Source organism: Colius striatus, chromosome 3 (genome assembly GCF_028858725.1).
Source record: "Colius striatus isolate bColStr4 chromosome 3, bColStr4.1.hap1, whole genome shotgun sequence".
NCBI classification, from domain to species: Eukaryota; Metazoa; Chordata; class Aves; order Coliiformes; family Coliidae; genus Colius; species Colius striatus.
The window spans coordinates 90,362,410-90,380,992 of NC_084761.1; the positions used below are offsets into that span (position 1 = coordinate 90,362,410).

At 37.2% G+C, this 18,583-nt stretch overlaps 1 protein-coding gene across 2 annotated transcripts in view; it reads right to left on the reverse strand.

The window, feature by feature from the left end:
• The window catches only part of FAM193A (family with sequence similarity 193 member A), an 80,245-nt gene that overhangs the window by 23,490 nt on the left and 38,172 nt on the right, over positions 1–18,583 (reverse strand). The window contains exons 4-11 of one of the 2 annotated variants that reach the window (XM_061993580.1): positions 17,536–17,702; positions 17,096–17,263; positions 14,003–14,237; positions 11,540–11,664; positions 7,008–7,152; positions 2,245–2,322; positions 567–679; positions 170–412 (exon numbers count right to left, since the gene is read on the reverse strand). In XM_061993580.1, the coding sequence (XP_061849564.1) occupies positions 170–412; positions 567–679; positions 2,245–2,322; positions 7,008–7,152; positions 11,540–11,664; positions 14,003–14,237; positions 17,096–17,263; positions 17,536–17,702 (1,274 nt within the window). The remainder of the gene's footprint in view (positions 1–169; positions 413–566; positions 680–2,244; positions 2,323–7,007; positions 7,153–11,539; positions 11,665–14,002; positions 14,238–17,095; positions 17,264–17,535; positions 17,703–18,583) is intronic. The other variant, XM_061993581.1, reaches the window with a different exon arrangement.

An 18,583-nucleotide genomic window follows, 5' to 3' on the forward strand; every position in this document is an offset into this window, starting at 1 on the left:
TATATTTTGTGTTTGCACAATATATGGCACTGGAGGTGTGGTCTGCTAAACATATTACCATAATTAAATAACTTTGAGGCAAGACTAGTATTACAAAACAACAGTCAGTGGAACCTGCCTGCTTAAGTTCAATTCACTAGAAAATTTTAACACATAAAAAAGAACTTACAAAGTCGGTGCAGAACCATTATCTGCAAGGATCAATCTGGGATGTTGCTGAATTGTAATAGGCGAGCTGGAACCTGATCCTGAACTTGCTGAAGACATACTGGGTGGGCGGATCTCAGATAGATAATCCGGAGCAGAATCAATTTGTAGTGGTAACTGGTTAATGTGGATATCATCCGTTATAGGAGAATCCATGATGCCACATGTTAAAATGTGTGAAAGGCTGCAGTCATCACAAGTACATCTGTTCAAGAATGAAGATTACGGATTTTTATGATCTTGTTTAAGTAGCCTTCTTTTAAAGTAACACCACTCTTTGTTCCAATAATGTATTTCCTTTTTCCTCAAACAAGAAATTCATGATTTATTATGATTTCATATTAAAAACATCAGCTCACCTTCTTCTATAATTACAGTTGGGACAGTCAGGCATGCTCAAACGTGATGACAGCATGTGTCTCATTGTATCTGTGAAGTTGTTCTCCCCAGCTAGTGCTTTCTTGTTATTAAGCTGAAGTAAATTATAAAGGCAGTGTTTTAGTAGTGCAAGTCTTTCCAGTAACAATTCAATGGCGCATCACGATTAACAAACTGCATAACTAAAAAGGGTTCTCTGGGCTAAATATTTTCAAAGCAGAATAATTCCAAATAATTCAATGAAGGTGATGTTTCAATCATGAGTGAAAAAAGGAAGAAGTTCAAAGTTACAGGCAATAAACATTTGGCACCAAAACTCTTTGAAGGAAGTATGTTTCTACTATAAAATAGCCAAGTGGTCAGGTCCATCTCCATGACTCATTTGTATGTGCATCCTGCATGGTATGTCTGCTGACGCACTCTGAACATGAGCACTTCTTGTCTTGTTTTGTAGTATGCACAAAAGGACACCGCTGATAAGTGTGGACAGAATGCCAACTCACCCTTAGCTTGCAAAAAAGAATTAGGGTTAATTCAGTAGCCATAATGAGATAGACTGACAGACCAAAGTAGCTGCCTAGAACAGGACTTGGCTGCATTAGTGAAAAATTACAATCCAAATAACCCCCATCTAGCAGAGGCTTAATCCTGAAAGCACCTAATTTCATTAGTCACCTACAAACCTTAGGTTGAATAAGGATGTGCTTAAGCTTCAATTTTTATAGATGTCCAGACTTGATCCTTACAGCTCACTTAAGCCCAATTAGCATCAAGAAAAAAGAGGATTCTTCCTCAAGTCCACTGAGGAGCCCTACATATCAGATGTTCTGAAGACATGGTTAACACAGGCTTATGCCCCTTATAGGAAGAAGTACTTACTGATGACTGCTTTGAGACATTGCCAATTTAGGCTTAAACTTAAGTTTATTAAAATGTACTGTCATACTCTCTCTTTCTTTGGCTCATGACTAGCACATCTTTCTGCACCACAGTACGGGAACGGGAAGGTTCCTCATCCAGTCTTGACTCTAGCTGACTTGCACTGTACACTTACAGAAAACATGATATATACTGGAATACTTAAGAGGCTGCAGAAGAGGGCACTGTCTTGAACAACATAAAGTTTTATAATAAGGAAGGAACTTCTACTGCCCTCTCTTTGGCTTTAAAAAAGGCAGATAGCTCTGCTCAGCCCTTTCCCCACAAAACAGACATAGGCGCCATCACTAGAAGCAACCATCTGCCCTGCACTACTGTGGCTTACACTCCCCAACCCTGAACACACAAGGGAATTGGTTGAATTCTTGAAAACAATATTTGCTATCACATACATCAAGGCAGCTCCATGCTCAATGTATTGGCTGTTTTGGATCCCATTCTAAGGCATCAAAAATTCCCTTTTTATTGTATGAAGAATTTTAACACCTGGTATTCAATCCTAAAATGATGGTACTTATGTTTTTACCCTGTAACAACTGCGATTACATACTGATCTTGGATCTTGTTTTTCTGTATTTTAGCTGACTAAACTTCACGCCTGGCATACTTGCAGAATTAGATCATGTAGAACTAGTGCAATATACTATACTCATATGTTTCCATCTTACAAATATAGATGAAGCATTAGTGTAACTTAATATGGTATAAATGAAATCCTACCTGCTCTTCAATAAATCGCCTCTGTTTAAAAAATTCCCAGTCTTCCTTTAGCATGCGCTGTTTTGTTTTCATTGCCATCTAAAACAGAATTTAAGGAAAACTCATTGATTTCATCACAGAAAACCTATGCTGTTGTCAACTGGCTGATGAGTTTCATTAAAGCTAGCTTGTCTATACTATTTTGAAAGTACTTACATACTTAGTCAATATGAAGTGTGTTTTATTTGATAATAATTTGATTTTAATTACTTAACAGAAGATTTTATAGTCATTTACACTACTTATCTGACAGGTTTTTTTTTTTCCTTACATAAATATTGGTTTTCATTAAATATTTTCACAGTATTTTCAACAAAATGTGATGGGCATTAAACCCTCAACATCTCAGATCCACTAAAACCCATTAAAGTCTAGAGATGCAGCATTTTCAGTAAGGCTTCAACACATGCTCAAGGGCAAACTCTGAGGCTCTGAATCTGGAAATAACTACCCAAAGAGTCAAAAAAATTAGAAATAGCGACCTAGACTATTTACCACTTTTATTCCTCCATATATTTCATGCTCATGATTTATAAAAGATATTTCCAGCCTTAGCAATTATCTGTCCCTGAATCACATCAACATAAACACAGGTAAAGCCTGTAACTTTCTATACACAAATTATATAGACCTCGTTTTGTTAATTGACTCATTCTGACAAAACACAAAAAAAACTTCCATGAATTTTAACACAGCAAAATGCAAGAACAAAGTTTCTCCTGTTGTACCTTACAACATTTTAAGAGCACTAGTTCACCAGTGACAAAACCCAACTAAGTTGTCTTCTACAAGTTTCTTTCATTTATCTAATTAATAAAAAACCCTATAACCTTATAGATTATAACAAATTGCTTCATAAAGATACATTAGTGAGTCAAACTCCAGTAGATTATACCATTAGCAATTTCTTTTTCTCCTTCAAAAGCATGCCTCAAATTCATACTTCATCAAGTTTAAAGTCTTACTATTAACCTAAGTTTATTATTGCTATTGTCATTATTTAACTTGCTAAAGTTAAATTCTAAGCTGGGGATTTGAAACAGTATTAAGTCATAAAGTTTTGCCTAATGAAGATATCATCAGCATGTAATTCTAATTACTACCATGGATTTTGATTTGCCTTTAACTTTAACACCAAAAAATTAGTTTATCTTGTCCATGCATTTTGGGGTTTTTTTTAAATACAAAATGCTTGAAATATTCTTGAATCATTGGTATCATTTCTTGGACAACACTAAAAGGTACTGCAGAGCTTGTGGCAAAGATGATTAGAAATTTCATCCTGGCTGTACTATCATATTCAGAGAATCCTTGGGCAACACAGCAACACTCATGGGTTTAGGTGCCATCATCAGGCACCTACATTCACTATACAGCGTAAGAGAAGAATTTAATGCCAAAGAATGATGTTTAAAACAGCCAGTGCATTAACTGGGAGCTGCCTACTCAAGCCTGTAAAGAAATTGTCAAAGAAAATAGCATGGTTTAAGTCTCGGTACTCTTAAGTATTAATGGGAACAGGGGTTGAAGCTCAAGTTTTCCCACTTCCAATTTTGCAGTCTGTCCCATACCTCATGTCTGCAAATATCTCCAGTTATTAATTCCATAAATAATAGGAAATCACTTCTTCCCCCTCTTTGTTTTCCCCACTGAATATTTATTTCAGCAGAGCAAAGGAGCTGCAATACCAACCACATGATTCATGCCCAAGAATTTTGCAGGGGAGTGGGAGATAAATTCAAATGTCATCAGAAGGAAAAATTTACACTTTGGTCTTACACAGCTGCAATGAAAATGCAGTCACTGCTGCCCAAGGGAGGAGAGGTCCACTACCACCTCCCAGTTTTTTGGAGACTAAGGATATTTGAGATCCATCAGACAAGTCATAGTAAAGTGAGACAGGCAGCTGAGCAAGTATTTTTCCATTCTGCAATAGATTTAAACATTAAACAAAGCCAGCAGCTTGGTCAGAACTGGCACAAAGTACTAGATCACCTGTGAGAACTCCCTTGTTCACATATAGATCACAGGATGCTTATTGCTTCCAGAATTTAAACTCTGCATCATATCTGAATAGCACATTTGAGCATCTCAAATTCCACCTGTGAATCTCATCTATTTTCCTAGCCTGTTTCACTAGGAAGAATAAAAACAACCCCTCTTAACACAAACTCTCAGTACCCAGAGATACTGAGTGTTTCAATGACTTATATAGCCACCATAAAGACACTGATGCCCACACAATACTCTTTTTCTATTAAGTTGGCAACATAAGAACAATTTAAAGAAATAAATGACACACTAAGAAGGAAAGAGAAGCAAGCAGCTCTCCCTTGGGCTCTTAAGTAGCTGGGCAAAGGCATTCCAGTGTTCTTTTCATCTGTGAGAGCCAGCAGTAAATAAAAATAAACACCAAAAAAATATATATGGCTAACTAACCATTACTTATGGAAATATCCAGGCATATTTAGGAACCCCTCAGTTAAATGTAGTCTAAATTTGTGAAGTAAAACAGGATCTGGAGGTACAGGGTACATACATTTAGAACTCTCCTCTACTCCTAAACATCTTTCTCAGATTTTAACCTGCAATGAATGCTGGTGCTGATACAAAGGAATCTTTGTTCTGAATTTTATTGCAGCATAAACACATGGTATAGCAGTGCACTAAGTTCCATGTCTGTGCATGACACAGCTGATTTACACAGTCAAAGTGGTATTTGTATTGCTTGCAAAAGCTATTCATTTCCTTTCCCAAGAACAAGTAACATCATACCATAGTGGAGGGTCCATTACTTATCTCTGCTGATGCTCTATATAAAATTTGGGGTATAGCTCCACAGCAGACAAATGAGCACCATTCTTAAGTTTTCCCCTGTGATAGTTTGTGTTCTAACCTTTGATACATTAGCAATAAAACCTCACAAGTTTAAGCCAAGAGGCAGCAAATAGTGAACATACATTCACTGTTCAGATCCAGATTTTCTACAGTAGCTGGGCTTTCTGACTTCTACCTTGTAGACAAAAACATCACTACAAATTCAGGTGAGATGGTATTACTGAATGATGTGCTTTCAACCAAGAGAGCATAACCACAGGTTTACAGCAACACAGGGTTTCAGGTATGGTTGGAAAATGTTTTTTTTCTACGTATGAATATCAATATAAATATGAGTATCTCCTTAAAAACTTGATGTTTTAGCATCATTTTCCCCTACACACATCCCTTGCAGGTGATTTTGGTCATTATGAAATAAGAAATCGTATTAACTTCCCCAATTGGGACAACGGTTTCTGTTTGCATCAGGATACAAGCTTCACTGAGCAGACAGACAAATGCTGTAAAACGGTACTTGTGGTAGTTCCATGGTCACTTTATACAGTGAAATACAGAAAATCATTAAAGAGTTATTTTTGAAGTGGTACAGATCAATCAGTAAGAATTCTGATACGAATGTGATTCTACAGAAACTCCATCTTTTGGAAAAAAAATAAGTCAATGATGAGAACTGAACTTTCTTACTGGAGAGGAAGTATGAAACAGCCACAATACCCTGACAACATGTGGAAAATGACTTCTGGTAGCACAGAACATGAGCTAATGAAATTTTAGTGAGATGCAATCAAATATTTGGGTGTACAAGAGCAGATAGAGTAAACTTCATAACTGGTAGCTCACAGATGCAAATATAGAATAATCTCTGAGAATAAAATTAGTCATGTCCTGTCTCCATCTTGAGAGTACTGGAATTAATAGTAAAAGTTCCCTTAAACCTTCATGAGAGGGAACAGCTTCTGAAGGACATTTGCCATGTACTACAAGACATTAAAACAGGTTATCTGTAGAATTAGCATAGCATTACTAAATCTCAAACTGAATCCTCATATTCCTATTGTTTATAAAACCTCAAAATACCTTGTAAGCTCTATAAAATCCTGTACCTTCAGTTATCTGAAGACATTCTTTGTTCTAGTATAGTTCAGATTGAACTCCATGTTATTCAAAGCCTTATCCTCAGGTGTTTTAAAATTCAAGGTCATTGAACATGGGACAATAAGCACATGAGCAATTTTGGAAGAGTGTAAACAACCACAGGCAAAACAATCATCTACTTTGCTGAAAATTAAGCTCTTGACAATGTAGGAGTCAGCACAGTATGATTAAAGTAGCACAAACTCTGAAGAATCAGCTACCAGAATATACACTTAATTAAAAAAAGGATAACTTCAGAGTTTTTAAATATTTATGTAGAGGGACTCAGGAGTTCTGATTTTGACAGTTGTACCAAGGTCATCATCACACTATGCAACAGTTTTGAAAAGCAATCTTTGTCTCTCCCTGAATTTCATTTAGTGCAATTATGTTGGAAACTTAAGGAGTTTTGAGGAGTAAATTAGTTTTCTTCCTTTTCCTAGCAACATCTACAAAAGAAAATTTCAGATTAGTGTCCTATGGGTAATTTACAGGCCAAAGTCACTCAAAAATGTCTAGAGATCATCTCTAAATAAAGTCACAACAACCTGCTTAGGTAATATGAAGACATTCCTGTACAATTACTGTTATGTATTGGTATGTTTGTGCTTTTTTCTGTTCTTAAAGATAGATACATTTTGTTGCTTCGAAGTTATGCTTGAAAATACCAAAGAAACTTTTCACTGAAGGCACCACCTTGCACGAGTTGCTCCCTATATGATCAGTCTTGAGACTGCTTACATGATTCTTACCTGTTCATCAACATAATCATCTATTCTTTTCTGGCATTCAAGCCATGCTTCAGCAACTTGACCCATTTCCTGTTCCAGCTGATGGTACCTTTGTAGCAAGGTACTATACATATCTTCACTGCAGGAATCGTGGGTTGTTCCAAGCCTAGAAGTTCAAACAGCACTTGTCACAGAAGAGACACTTCATGGAAAACAGAAATCATTAAAAAACAACCAATCAAAAAACCAGATGATCACACTTTGAAGTTCTGCCAGCCAAACAAGTGTTATTAAAGTGCAGTTATTGATGCACACCTAGGCCCACATAGCTGCTTTTATTCCAAAATGACTATTTTTAGTCAATTTTAAAAAATATCCAGCAACTGCTTGTTCTAACATTCTGCAACCAACAATAGCAAAAGTGTGGGAAGTGCAGCATTTCTAGAGCATCTTTCCCATGAGCAACCAGATGTCAAACCTACTGAGCTGCATTTACTCAAATTTTGTTGCTTGATATATTTATCTTTTTAGATTCCATGGGCTAAATATACACATTGACTATTTACTGAAGAGCTATATAGTAAAAATAAAGTCAGAAGCTCATTCATCAGAACTCTCATGATAAATGCTAAAAAGATGACTAGACAAGTTGGAGTTCCAGCTGGGAAAAGTGGTGCAGAGTGAGACAAGTGAGATAATTTGGTTACTACCACTTGAGCAGTGTCAAGTTTAAAATGTAGTTATGCCTTTCACTAATCATTATCTTTGCAAGAAGCCCTAGAAGACAGATTGACCTCCCTCTCTACTAGATTTTTGCGCAGCAAATTCCTTTAAGAAAATCTCCTGGAGCGTATCATAACAGTGATTCATAAATAAGGAACCTCCTCAAATCTTGACTTCAGAAATAAATAAAACAAAAAATTCTATTTGATCATTTGTGTTTAAGGCTCACTAAATTGTAACAACCTGTAAACTGACACAAATAAACTGAAGCTTTTCAACATTTTTCCTACACAGTAAGTAAGAGCAAACTGGTTGGTATTTAACTAGGCACAGAGTTTGTGTTGCAAGTCAAAGCCAATACCAAAAAGCAGAATTCAGGCATCTCAAAACTTGATATTGAAGTCCAATTCCAGCATTTCACAGAGGCTTGTTATAGATTTCCATTGCAATAGGTTGCTAATCCAACCCAAGAACTACTCCTGCCTACTCTCTGGCAAAAAACTGAGCCCTTAATTTTAATATTGCAATTAAGTATATTGGAGAGTTGAGAAAACAGGTACTCTGTAACCATTAAGTTACAGCTGTTAGCATGGTTTTGCCAATTGTTTTGTTGGTTTTGCCCAGAACTTGCAACCCAACTGCTTTAGAAGGCTGCATAAGCAATTCTGCACATGAAAAACTTGGGAAGTCAATGCCTGGTGGAGTACAGCAAGCAGTTTAAGGGCATACAGTGACTTCATGATACAATATGTCCTCACTATCAGTGCAAGCACAGTCAATGCCAATTACCAGATCATGATTTACTACTTCTCTTAAAGCCTGTGTTTCTGATACCATGCTACTATGTGAAATCCTGATCCCTGCTATGTAGAAGTCAAGAAGAAGTTTTTCTCGTAACTGCTGCTATAGTATTGTTCTTTCAAACAGCAGTTGTGCACAAAATCTTTAAGTACACTCTAAGGTTAGAAGCAAAACAATTAAATTTTAGAAAACTTCAGATTAGTAAGACAATTCCATTTAAACTTTCCATTTCTGTTTCGACTCTTTTGACACATACATCACTATGTGCTACTGGTAAAGACATTTTCACCTCCAAGGACAAGTATAAAGCAACAATCTAAGTAATATTTCAGTCGTTTAAACAAAGGTGGAATATATTCCTGGACTGCAGTAAGAAGTAATAAAAGGCATCACACATACACAAAGCTCAACAAGCTTATTTTACAGTAAGTGAATCTTCCAAGACATATCTGTTGACAGATTCTACTCTATACCTGCATATCTAGCTCATAAATTCAGAAACTTTTGGCTAACAGCTGTGCTTTTACCCGGAACACTGTCCCATTCCATGTAGAGGAAGCAAAGAGGACAGAAAAGCCTCAGGCATCAATAAGTTACTTCATTAGCAAACTCCAGTAAAGCACTCTGTTGAATGTAGGAGGTGTGTCAGTGGTTGCACATAATCAAAAGCATCTTAATTCAAGAAGATTATTTAACCTCTAAGAAACCTTTCATATAGACACCTTCATCAGGATATACTAGCCACTCACCTACAAAAGGACTAGATTTCCTTAAACACTGATCACTACAATATAGCCTTATGAAATGCTGTGCCCTGCCAATTCATTACCTCTTGCTAAGTGTATGGACAGCTCTTACAGATGGTTTGCAGATAGTACACTTGAGTGTGTCTCCTATACAAACCACATATTCGGTTGCTGGACAAGATAAAACACAAAGATCTTAGTCCTGTGAAGTTCTGACACAGTAGATCCTGTATCAGCTAGTAACCTCTATCCCTACAAGAGTGCTAAGTTTAAAACCTCTCAAAGTGACTCTCTTTTCTATTTTGACATCTGGTAAGTATTCTTGGAACTAATCACAGTATGTACTTTGAAAAAGCCAGAGATATACAGAAGATTTAGGGATTAAAATAAGGGACAAGAGAAATGGTAAACACCCAAAAATCAAAGTGAGGCTGAGATACCAAATTGTCATTTCCCATTTCTTCTTCAGGAAAAGAAAACAATGAGGTCAGTGCTCTTTTGTGAAGAACTTTGGCAACACCTCCACTACTGCATTCAAATGATTCCCAACTGACCAAAAGATCAAGGGACTAGGCTGATCCCTGCTTCTCCATGTGAGGCCTCTCTGATGGAACGTTCCTCCATAAATTCTCAAAAGAAGGCAAATTAACCTCTAGAAAAAGCTCATCAGAAAAGGGTATGCAATTGTCTTACTTCCAGACCCAGAGAGCTCAAGAGGAAAATCCTTGAAATCCATGAAAACAGACAATAAACTATGTTTGGCAATGAACAAGATGACATACACAAACTAAAAACCATGGAACAGGAAGCTTGTGCTGAACATCTCCTTTTTTGAAAGGAGAATTGATATAGGCAAAACCTTAGTTTATGTGAAACACCCTTAGAGCTAGCTACCTAGCAAACACAGATGTACTAGCAAACAAATTCCTGCAGTAGGAGATTCTGACTTCATCACATTTAACCCTTGAATGCAGCTGTCACTACAGTGAAGTTCTGCAGGGAAACACCTTCTGTTGCTCAGATTTTAATTACAGAAGCACTTGAGAGCAGCTAAAGGAACACAATCCAACATTTTTTTATACGAAATGACCAGAAGCCTCATTAAGACCACTGTCAGCTCTGCAGATGAAGGTAATATAAACAATCTTGATATAGCCAGGATTGCTGGCATAAGAGATGCAGAGCAGCCTTTTCAGAAAGTATGGAGATGACTCAGGGGTATAGTGTCAGTGGTACTGGCAAGTCAAACATCAGTCACTGGGAAAATATATGACTGAACAGCACACTATTGAACAAAACAACAGAATTACCTGCCTGGATAGGAAAAGAAAAAGAAAGAAAAAAGAAAATGTCTTTCAGTACCAACTCAGTTTCATGTAAATCAATTAGGTAAGTTATTCCAAGGGACCTTAGACTTCTAACTGAGCCCAGTGATAATTAAGCTTTCTTGCCTTTTCCTGCTTTCCTTTCTAGTATCTAGTAGCAAAAAGAGAACTCATAAGAAAGGTCTTCATTCACTGCAGACAACAATTCTTGTGACAGACGTGATCAAATCGCTCTTCTATCAAGGAAAAACATCCAAGACAATACTTTTAACACACATGTGTGCAGAGCATAAATGTCTCTTCATCAGAATCGAAAAGGTCAACACCAACCATTCATGACTGTACCTTCAAAACGTTTGGACTTCAGATCAAGAATAAAATTCCTCTGAATTAATACCCCTTACCTAAAAAATCCAAACTCTTTACAGCTACACAATCTACAAGCAGAGCAACCTTGCAAACAAAATATACATCCTGAAGCCCCAGGGAATGCAATATACCATTAGACCCACAAGCATATAGCAAGAGATTTTGTTTCGTTTGCTTTCTCCAGTGAAAAGATTGCTTAAAACTCCAAATTAAGTTATTTGTGTGCTGTCAGAAGCATGAAAGCATTGAGGCTTTAATTCGCTTGTAGAGATGTAAAGACAGTAACAATGCCTGATGACAAATGAAAACAGCACCATTCACTCATACCACCAGTTTTTTCATGGCATGCTGTCATTTTACCAGGTACCCTACTAGTAAGCAGATTAGAGCAGTAATTCTTCTGACAAGCAGGTTATGACAGCAGCCAGCTCAATCAACAATACGGTTTTCAAGACAGATCAGATCAATAAGGTTTTTTACTTAAGTTGTAGAAGCAGCAGAGAACTTTTTTATTATTTTCTAAACATCGTGGTTGCAACCATGGCTTTTCAGTTCTCCTCTAAATTATAACAGAAAAGTTAAACTCTACCTTAGCTGTGACACCAATGTTGGCAAGCTATTCTGCAAAAGTGGCTCAGAAAATACAAGATTTTCAAACAGATGCTTATTGTGCAATTCCCATGTCACCTGAAATTTCTTCAAGTGTTCATTTTCCTGTAACAAAAACACAACCAGAAATAAGGGAGAGTTAGAAAATATAAAATAAAATACATTTCTGTCCAAGACAAGAATTTTTTTAAAGAAATCTGGTTTCCAACCGACAGGCTTGATTATCCAGCTCAGATCTCACCTGGTTTTAATACCCAGAAGCTCAAAATTTAAGTAATTCTTTAATGCCTTAAATAGCTACAGCTTCATTTCTTGTTTTTCTGAATTGTTCTGAAAAGTCAACTATGCTGTTGGAAGCTTTCATTAATTTCTGCACTGTAAGATGTACGTTATGACTTGAACAAATTATTCTCAAGTTTTCTTGTCAAACAATGGCATACCTCTGATTATTTTTTGGTTCTTTGAACTTACAGATATGTCTGTTCCTAGATGACAGCAAGCTATAGTCTTCACTCAAAACTGACATAAATCAAGCAGTTGTTTAAGTATAGCTTTGAAAAGGAAGTTTTCTAAATAGAGAGCAACAGCTTACTTCTCTAGTAAGCAAATTATTTTTCTGTTTGAGGTTATTTAACATCTAATTTTATGTAATTTCAAAGCCTAAAACTCAAATCCATTATTACAAAAATACAAGAATCAAAGACAGGTATAATAATTTTACAAGTCAGTAAGTTTTCCCTCATATAGCCAGAAGCAGGCAGGTTTGCTATACCAGGATGCCCTTCCACAGCATAACTATACACAGACATTCTGGATATCTGTCCAGGGTTTAGCTGCAGTAAGAGTTAATTTTCACAAGAAGCTGGGAGATGTCACAGCCAGGACAGCTGACCTGAACTACTCTGGGGAGTATTTGATGCCATACAACATCCCACTCAGTATATTTTGTGTTTTCTTATGCATTGTTTTTGAAAAGAGAATAGGAATTGTATTTTTCTTTTTATTTTGTCAGAGAAGGAGTAGATCAGGGAATTCAACCATCTCCTGCCTCTCTGTGGCCATTACCTCAATCTGTCATACCTGCTTAGTTTTCATGACTACTAGTTTACAATTATAACCAGAGGAAATAAAAGAGATTCTAATCAGCTATGTAATTCTGGCATTAGTGGGTTCATCACTGGCAGATCTACTTTGAGAAAGCTAACTGTAATTCATTTGTACTGTAATTCATTCCCTGTTTTTCTACTGAAGAAATTTCTAAGTTCCAGAGTAAATCAATCTGAAGAGCAATCCTCTCTCAAGCACCTTGTTAAGAGACTTGACCACTACTAAAAGCAGCCAATGAACTGGAGATGGCAGTCATTTCATGTTTGTAACTAAGTGATAAAGCCGGGGAAGACAATACAGACAATAGCAAATACCAAGCATTGGCAACAGAAAAAAACCCCACCAGATATGCTCAACTTTAACAGAAACATCTTCCTGCTTTGCCAATTCAATTTTACTTAACAGCCCTACCTCAGTAATGACACTCTGCCTCCCTCTCACTTTCTATCCTTCTCACCTGTGAACATCAGTCTTCTTACTGTCTATTCTTTTCCTATCTTTATATACTTAGTCAATTTCAGATAACTGGCAATAACAAGACAAATTTACCAGTTTTTCCTCTTTGCTTGTGCAAAGGTTACACAAGGCATGCACAGGATAAGGACAGTTGCAAAGGATATAGAGAATTACTAACAAAGCCAGGATTAATAATTTTCTCAGCCCTTAAAAAAATAGAATTACAGGATTTGTTTACTGTGTTACTCACTCATGATGAGCCAGTACTCAACAAGATATTAACACTACTGCTTACTTTCTACCTGACAATATAACCCCAAGTCTGACATCACAATCAATTGACAAAAGCAGCATTTAAGAAAGAACAAGAACTTTTGAAATAATAAATAATGTGGGAGATTAATTCCAAGTCAAGAGATCTTTTCAAGAAGTCATTCTTGTTTATAAGGTAAAACAAAAATTGAACATTGAAACAATTCAAATTGTTTCTACCAATCTACACGTGAAAGTTTGTGTCCTTTAAACACAGTTGTCAAGAGACTCTTTAAAGATTAACAAGTGTTTCACAATTTCAAAGGCATTCTCTAAAATTTTGTAGATCTGCCTAAAGACTAGTTTCAAAGAAAAAGCCACAAACAGCATTTCATCTTTTTCCTTGCAAACAAAAGAAATTCATCAATGCAGTGTAAGAGATGCTTCATCTACATACCTGAAAAATTAAATTTGCATTTCCAGAACCTCCCTGCCTCTAAGGATGCACACACACAAAAAAACCCCTTATATTTTGCAAACCACAAAAGACACCTGAAAGAGCTCAGAACAGCTCTGCTGGTATCACCTCTAGCAAGCAGAAGCATATAGGTTATTTTTTGAGTCTTACCAGAGTAACTAGAAAGGCGCTGATTGTACATGCTGCCTGACAGAGTGCACTATATTCTTCAAGTAGGAGTGAGATGAACTGATGTGCCTGTGGTGGCCCTTGTATTGCTAATGTAGATGCAACTTTAGATCCCAGTGACAGGTGTCTGAGCAGTCGAACCTTCATTTCAAGCACATACTCTCTAGCTTGCTGTTCCAACCGTTGGTAAAGCTGATATGGATCTCTTTCACAAAGCCTGCATTTTTGGAATATTTGTGACAAAGAAAAAAAACAACAGCCATGCAATAAACAATTTTTACTTTCCTAATGAGATTTACCAGTTACCATCATTGTCATCAAATAGAAAGCAAGGCTAGGGTTGACAGAACTACCTTTAATCTGGGAGAACACAGCTGAGTTGCCTATTTCCACACTGTGGAACTCAGCCGTGGTATAGTTTTAAGACTATGATACTTGCAATCCTGAGGAAGAAATTTGCTTAGGACCTCAAGATTTCACTTCAACTTGAGAGCTAAAAGAAACTTTACTCAATTTGCCTACAGCCCTACAGATGCCTGGACTCTTCAGACAAGCTTCTTGACAACTTCTCCATGTTCTTACATGCAGTCCAAATAAATATCCCGGTTGGAAGAGTCAAGTCTAGGTCTGATTAATACCCTATAGAAGGACAGGAATTATTACAAGCCATTGAAGAAGCTTGACCTGTCAGGCAGCCAAAACATCCTAAATACATACTGAGCTGACAGAACTTGGTGACTGCTTTGGGGGACCTTTCTGTTGCTGAGCTGAACTGAAAGAAGATATTTAATACAGTTAACAACCTTTTATGGCACTCATTCATGAAACTCCTCACCATCATTGAAAGTTTCTTACCCTCAGTTGCAGTTCTTCTGTAGAAGAACATTTCTTGCACTTCTTACAAAAGCTACATTGTAGCACAGCAGAGGAGTGGGATTCACAGGGCCACAAAGAAGGTCCTTCAAAGAACATGACTTAGGGCACTCACTCCACTGTGGTAGTAGCAGATTCTGATCTGCTGCTCTATTGTTCCGAATTACTGGTCTATTGTTTTCTTTTTCCTTTTTGTTTTTTCTTTAAAAACCTAGAATAGGCACCAAAATTCAGGACTCATTTGTCCCAGAGAGGCACATTAACACTGAAGGTCCAGAATCATACTGCCCTCCATGCACTCCTCCATTCAGCCACTAAATACCTGCAAGACTTGAAGCTGTTCCTTACAGTGACAAAGAGAGTCAGGGCTTCCCGTTAAAGATGGCATACAGCTGGCTAGGTCTGATAATCTCTTGGAAGCAAGAGAGGGTTTGAATCACATCTCACAGAAGAAAACTGAACATGATGGCTGCTTTGAAGCACTTCAGAGTGCAATCATACTATTTAAAGTCATGTGTACAGAGCTTAAGTGCTTGCCTCAGGTTTTATTTTACAGTGCAGGGAGGTGGGAAAGAAGAAAGGGATAAGTACTTAAGAGTTAAATGGATAAAAGTCTGCTGCTATCTAGTCCCTGCTCTTCTCTCATCATTCACAAAATAGGCTACTATCACATTGCCATAACGTGCTCCAACATACAACAGGGACAGTACTTGGCACCATTACTTATTTTCAAATAAGACGACCACAGACAGTCCGTTTCTTGCCAGCTGTGTCTAACACAGCTGAACACGGAACTGGGAAATTCTGCCTTTTAAATACAGATTTATTTGACCACAGCACTACCTTTGGCATTTGTCTTTTTTTTGGTTGGTTCTGTTTGTTAGCTTTCTTTGTACACTTTCAATTTCTACATTGACTAGCTTTGTTAATAAATTTTGCGTGACATTAGCACCATGGACTGGACACACTGATGTCTGCTCCAAAACAGTACCCTTATTTTATTTCATACTCTGGAGACTATAAGGAGTCTGATGGAAAAATAACCATACTGACCTTTAACTTTTGAGATAATTAAAATGCAAAGGCAGAAAAAGTATCACGAGTTAAAAACACTTCTAGAGAAATCAAAGCACACAGTACATGTTCCAAATTCCCAAAATTCCATTAAACAATCATTATAGCTGTGATTCCGTTGTACTTACCTACATCCTATGCAACATTCAAGCATCTTTGATTTCAAAACCTATGTTGCATATTTTAATCACTTAAATAAATCAAGTGGGACCAACAGGGAGACTACTATATTCTATTTTTACACAACTCATCTTCAAAAACAAACAGTTTAAGTTACACAAGTGCAATAGGTTTATTTCATTATATCTAAAGGCTGATTCAGGAGCATATTCATATCCATAGCAATGCTAGATGACCATAATCTATCAAAAGTTGCTTTACCTCACCAGAATCTAGCTTCATCTAGAAGCTCCACATAAGAATTACAGTTTGTCAGGCTAGTCAGACCTTAATATACTTATTATGTGCAGAACCAAGGAGAGCAATGATTCCTTGACTGCATATTCCATTAGACAGGAACAGAGACCAATCTCCTGGAGCACTTTAAGGACAGTCACACTACTCTCAAAAGGGAACAACTCACAACTGAGGATCTCATTAAGCACGTCTTCAACTTCACACCTAGAAAGGTTACAATTTCAACTTCTGAAACGAGAAAGAAGTTCTCAAAATCTGTCTCATTGGTCAATGGCCAACATTACTTTTTTTATAAACAAGTCTCTCTCAGCTGTTACAACTACAAAAGATGCAAACACTACTACAACTCAGGCTAGTTCAACAAGGTCAGATTTCCAGATCAGATTCAAGGTCAGATTCAAACTAAACAATGTCTCATTAACAATAATAATCTCAACGTCTTGTCAAGAACGAGATTTTGGGCCTCTTCTGTAATTATACATTGATATTCCTATTCCAAACAGCAGATGAACTTAATTTCTCATGTATTCAATCTAGCATTTAAAAATAGAGCATGAAATAGTATTGAGTATTCTGATTTTCCATGCTATTGGCAACGCAATCATTCCAAGCAACCAGACCTACAGGTGGTAAATAACCTTCTAATAAAAAGTAATAGTCCAACCTTTTAATTCTTTTAGCAATTAATAGATACTTTTCAAAATGCTATACCTATCCACCAGCTCTTTCATTCCTTCTTTATCTGGTACCAAAGATTGGTCTTGGTCATCTGCCAGAGGAGTTCCAGCTTGACGATATATACACCGAACCATGTATCTTACTTCTGACCAGTAATTTTGAAGTTGCTGAGGTTCACGTTCAGGCTCTGTTGAATTTTCTCTGCAAATAATGACAACAATAATTACTCTCTAGTTATATACCAAGTAAATGTACTGATTCTTACCATTCTGAAGATGCTCTTCAGGAAAAATATTACACTTCTGAAAATGCATAACAAATTACAGAAGTGGATAAAAGCTGCCATCCCTAAGTTACTGTTATTGTCAGATAGCCTGATTAAAGAGTTTAGGCACACACCAACAAATGTGCTACAACATTGCTGACAGTCTGACTACAGGCACAGTGTTGTTGTGTTGGAATTGAATTCTTACCTGCGCTCATTACAGGCCTCACAGTTGCATGCTATGTCTGAAGGAGAGGAATTACTAAGATCTGCAGTAGGTACTGTCTGTGCACCAACAGTTATTCTTCCTCCTCCTACAGATTCCTGCTGTGATCCACTGTTTCCAAGAGGCATGTGCAAAAGGAAATCTTGGCTCTGAAAGGAAAAAAAAAAAACAGGTAGCCTTCAGTGTATAAAGTAACATTAACAGGTAGGCAAATACTAACGTGGTAGTTCTTAGTGCTCAGCGTAGTTTTGGAGGACACTCAACCAGATACAAACAATTTACCTTCAAAAAGCCTACTAAATGCAAGAAATGGACTGAGAAATCAATGATATAAATATAGTTTAGTTCCTACAACTGACATAGTTTAGTTACTATCAGTTTTATGTACTCCAGCGTAAACAATGAACTAAACTAAAGAAAGGCTTGCATCATCCATGATTAATCATCAACTAGTAACATCTCTTCAGTCTCTATTTGACTGTATGTTTGACTTCTGTAGTTTAATAATCTCTTCTAGCAAAATGCATAAAATCTCCTTGCTTATAACAACCAGATACACTACTTCATTGCAATGGATGTGAGGATGCTACTGTCACTGGGAATGGAAGCTCTCTCCCAGGTACAGAGATGCTCAGTACTAGGAGATGACACAAACCTCTCCCCCAAGGCCACTGGTATTTTGGTACCCAGTTTCTCTCCCTTCTCTGTGCTCCAGCCCCAGCACATACCATGCTTCCACCTGTACCTTCCCTTGGTTGTCATCTTTCTGTGGCACGAGGCAGAGACCTCTCCTGCATTAGGAGCATGACTGAAAAGGGCTTTTTTGTGCCTTACCTCAGATCCTAGAGCTGGGTGCAGACACAAGTTAAAACAAACCTGCAGGCATTTGCTGGCAACAGCAAGACCAGCTACTGGGGATGGTGCTCAGGCAAACCAAGCTAGGTCATGAGAGCAATAGCAACCTGAATACAGGAGCATCTATAGCAAACCACGTGTACTCTGGCTTGCAGTGATTGCCAACAGATTTTTA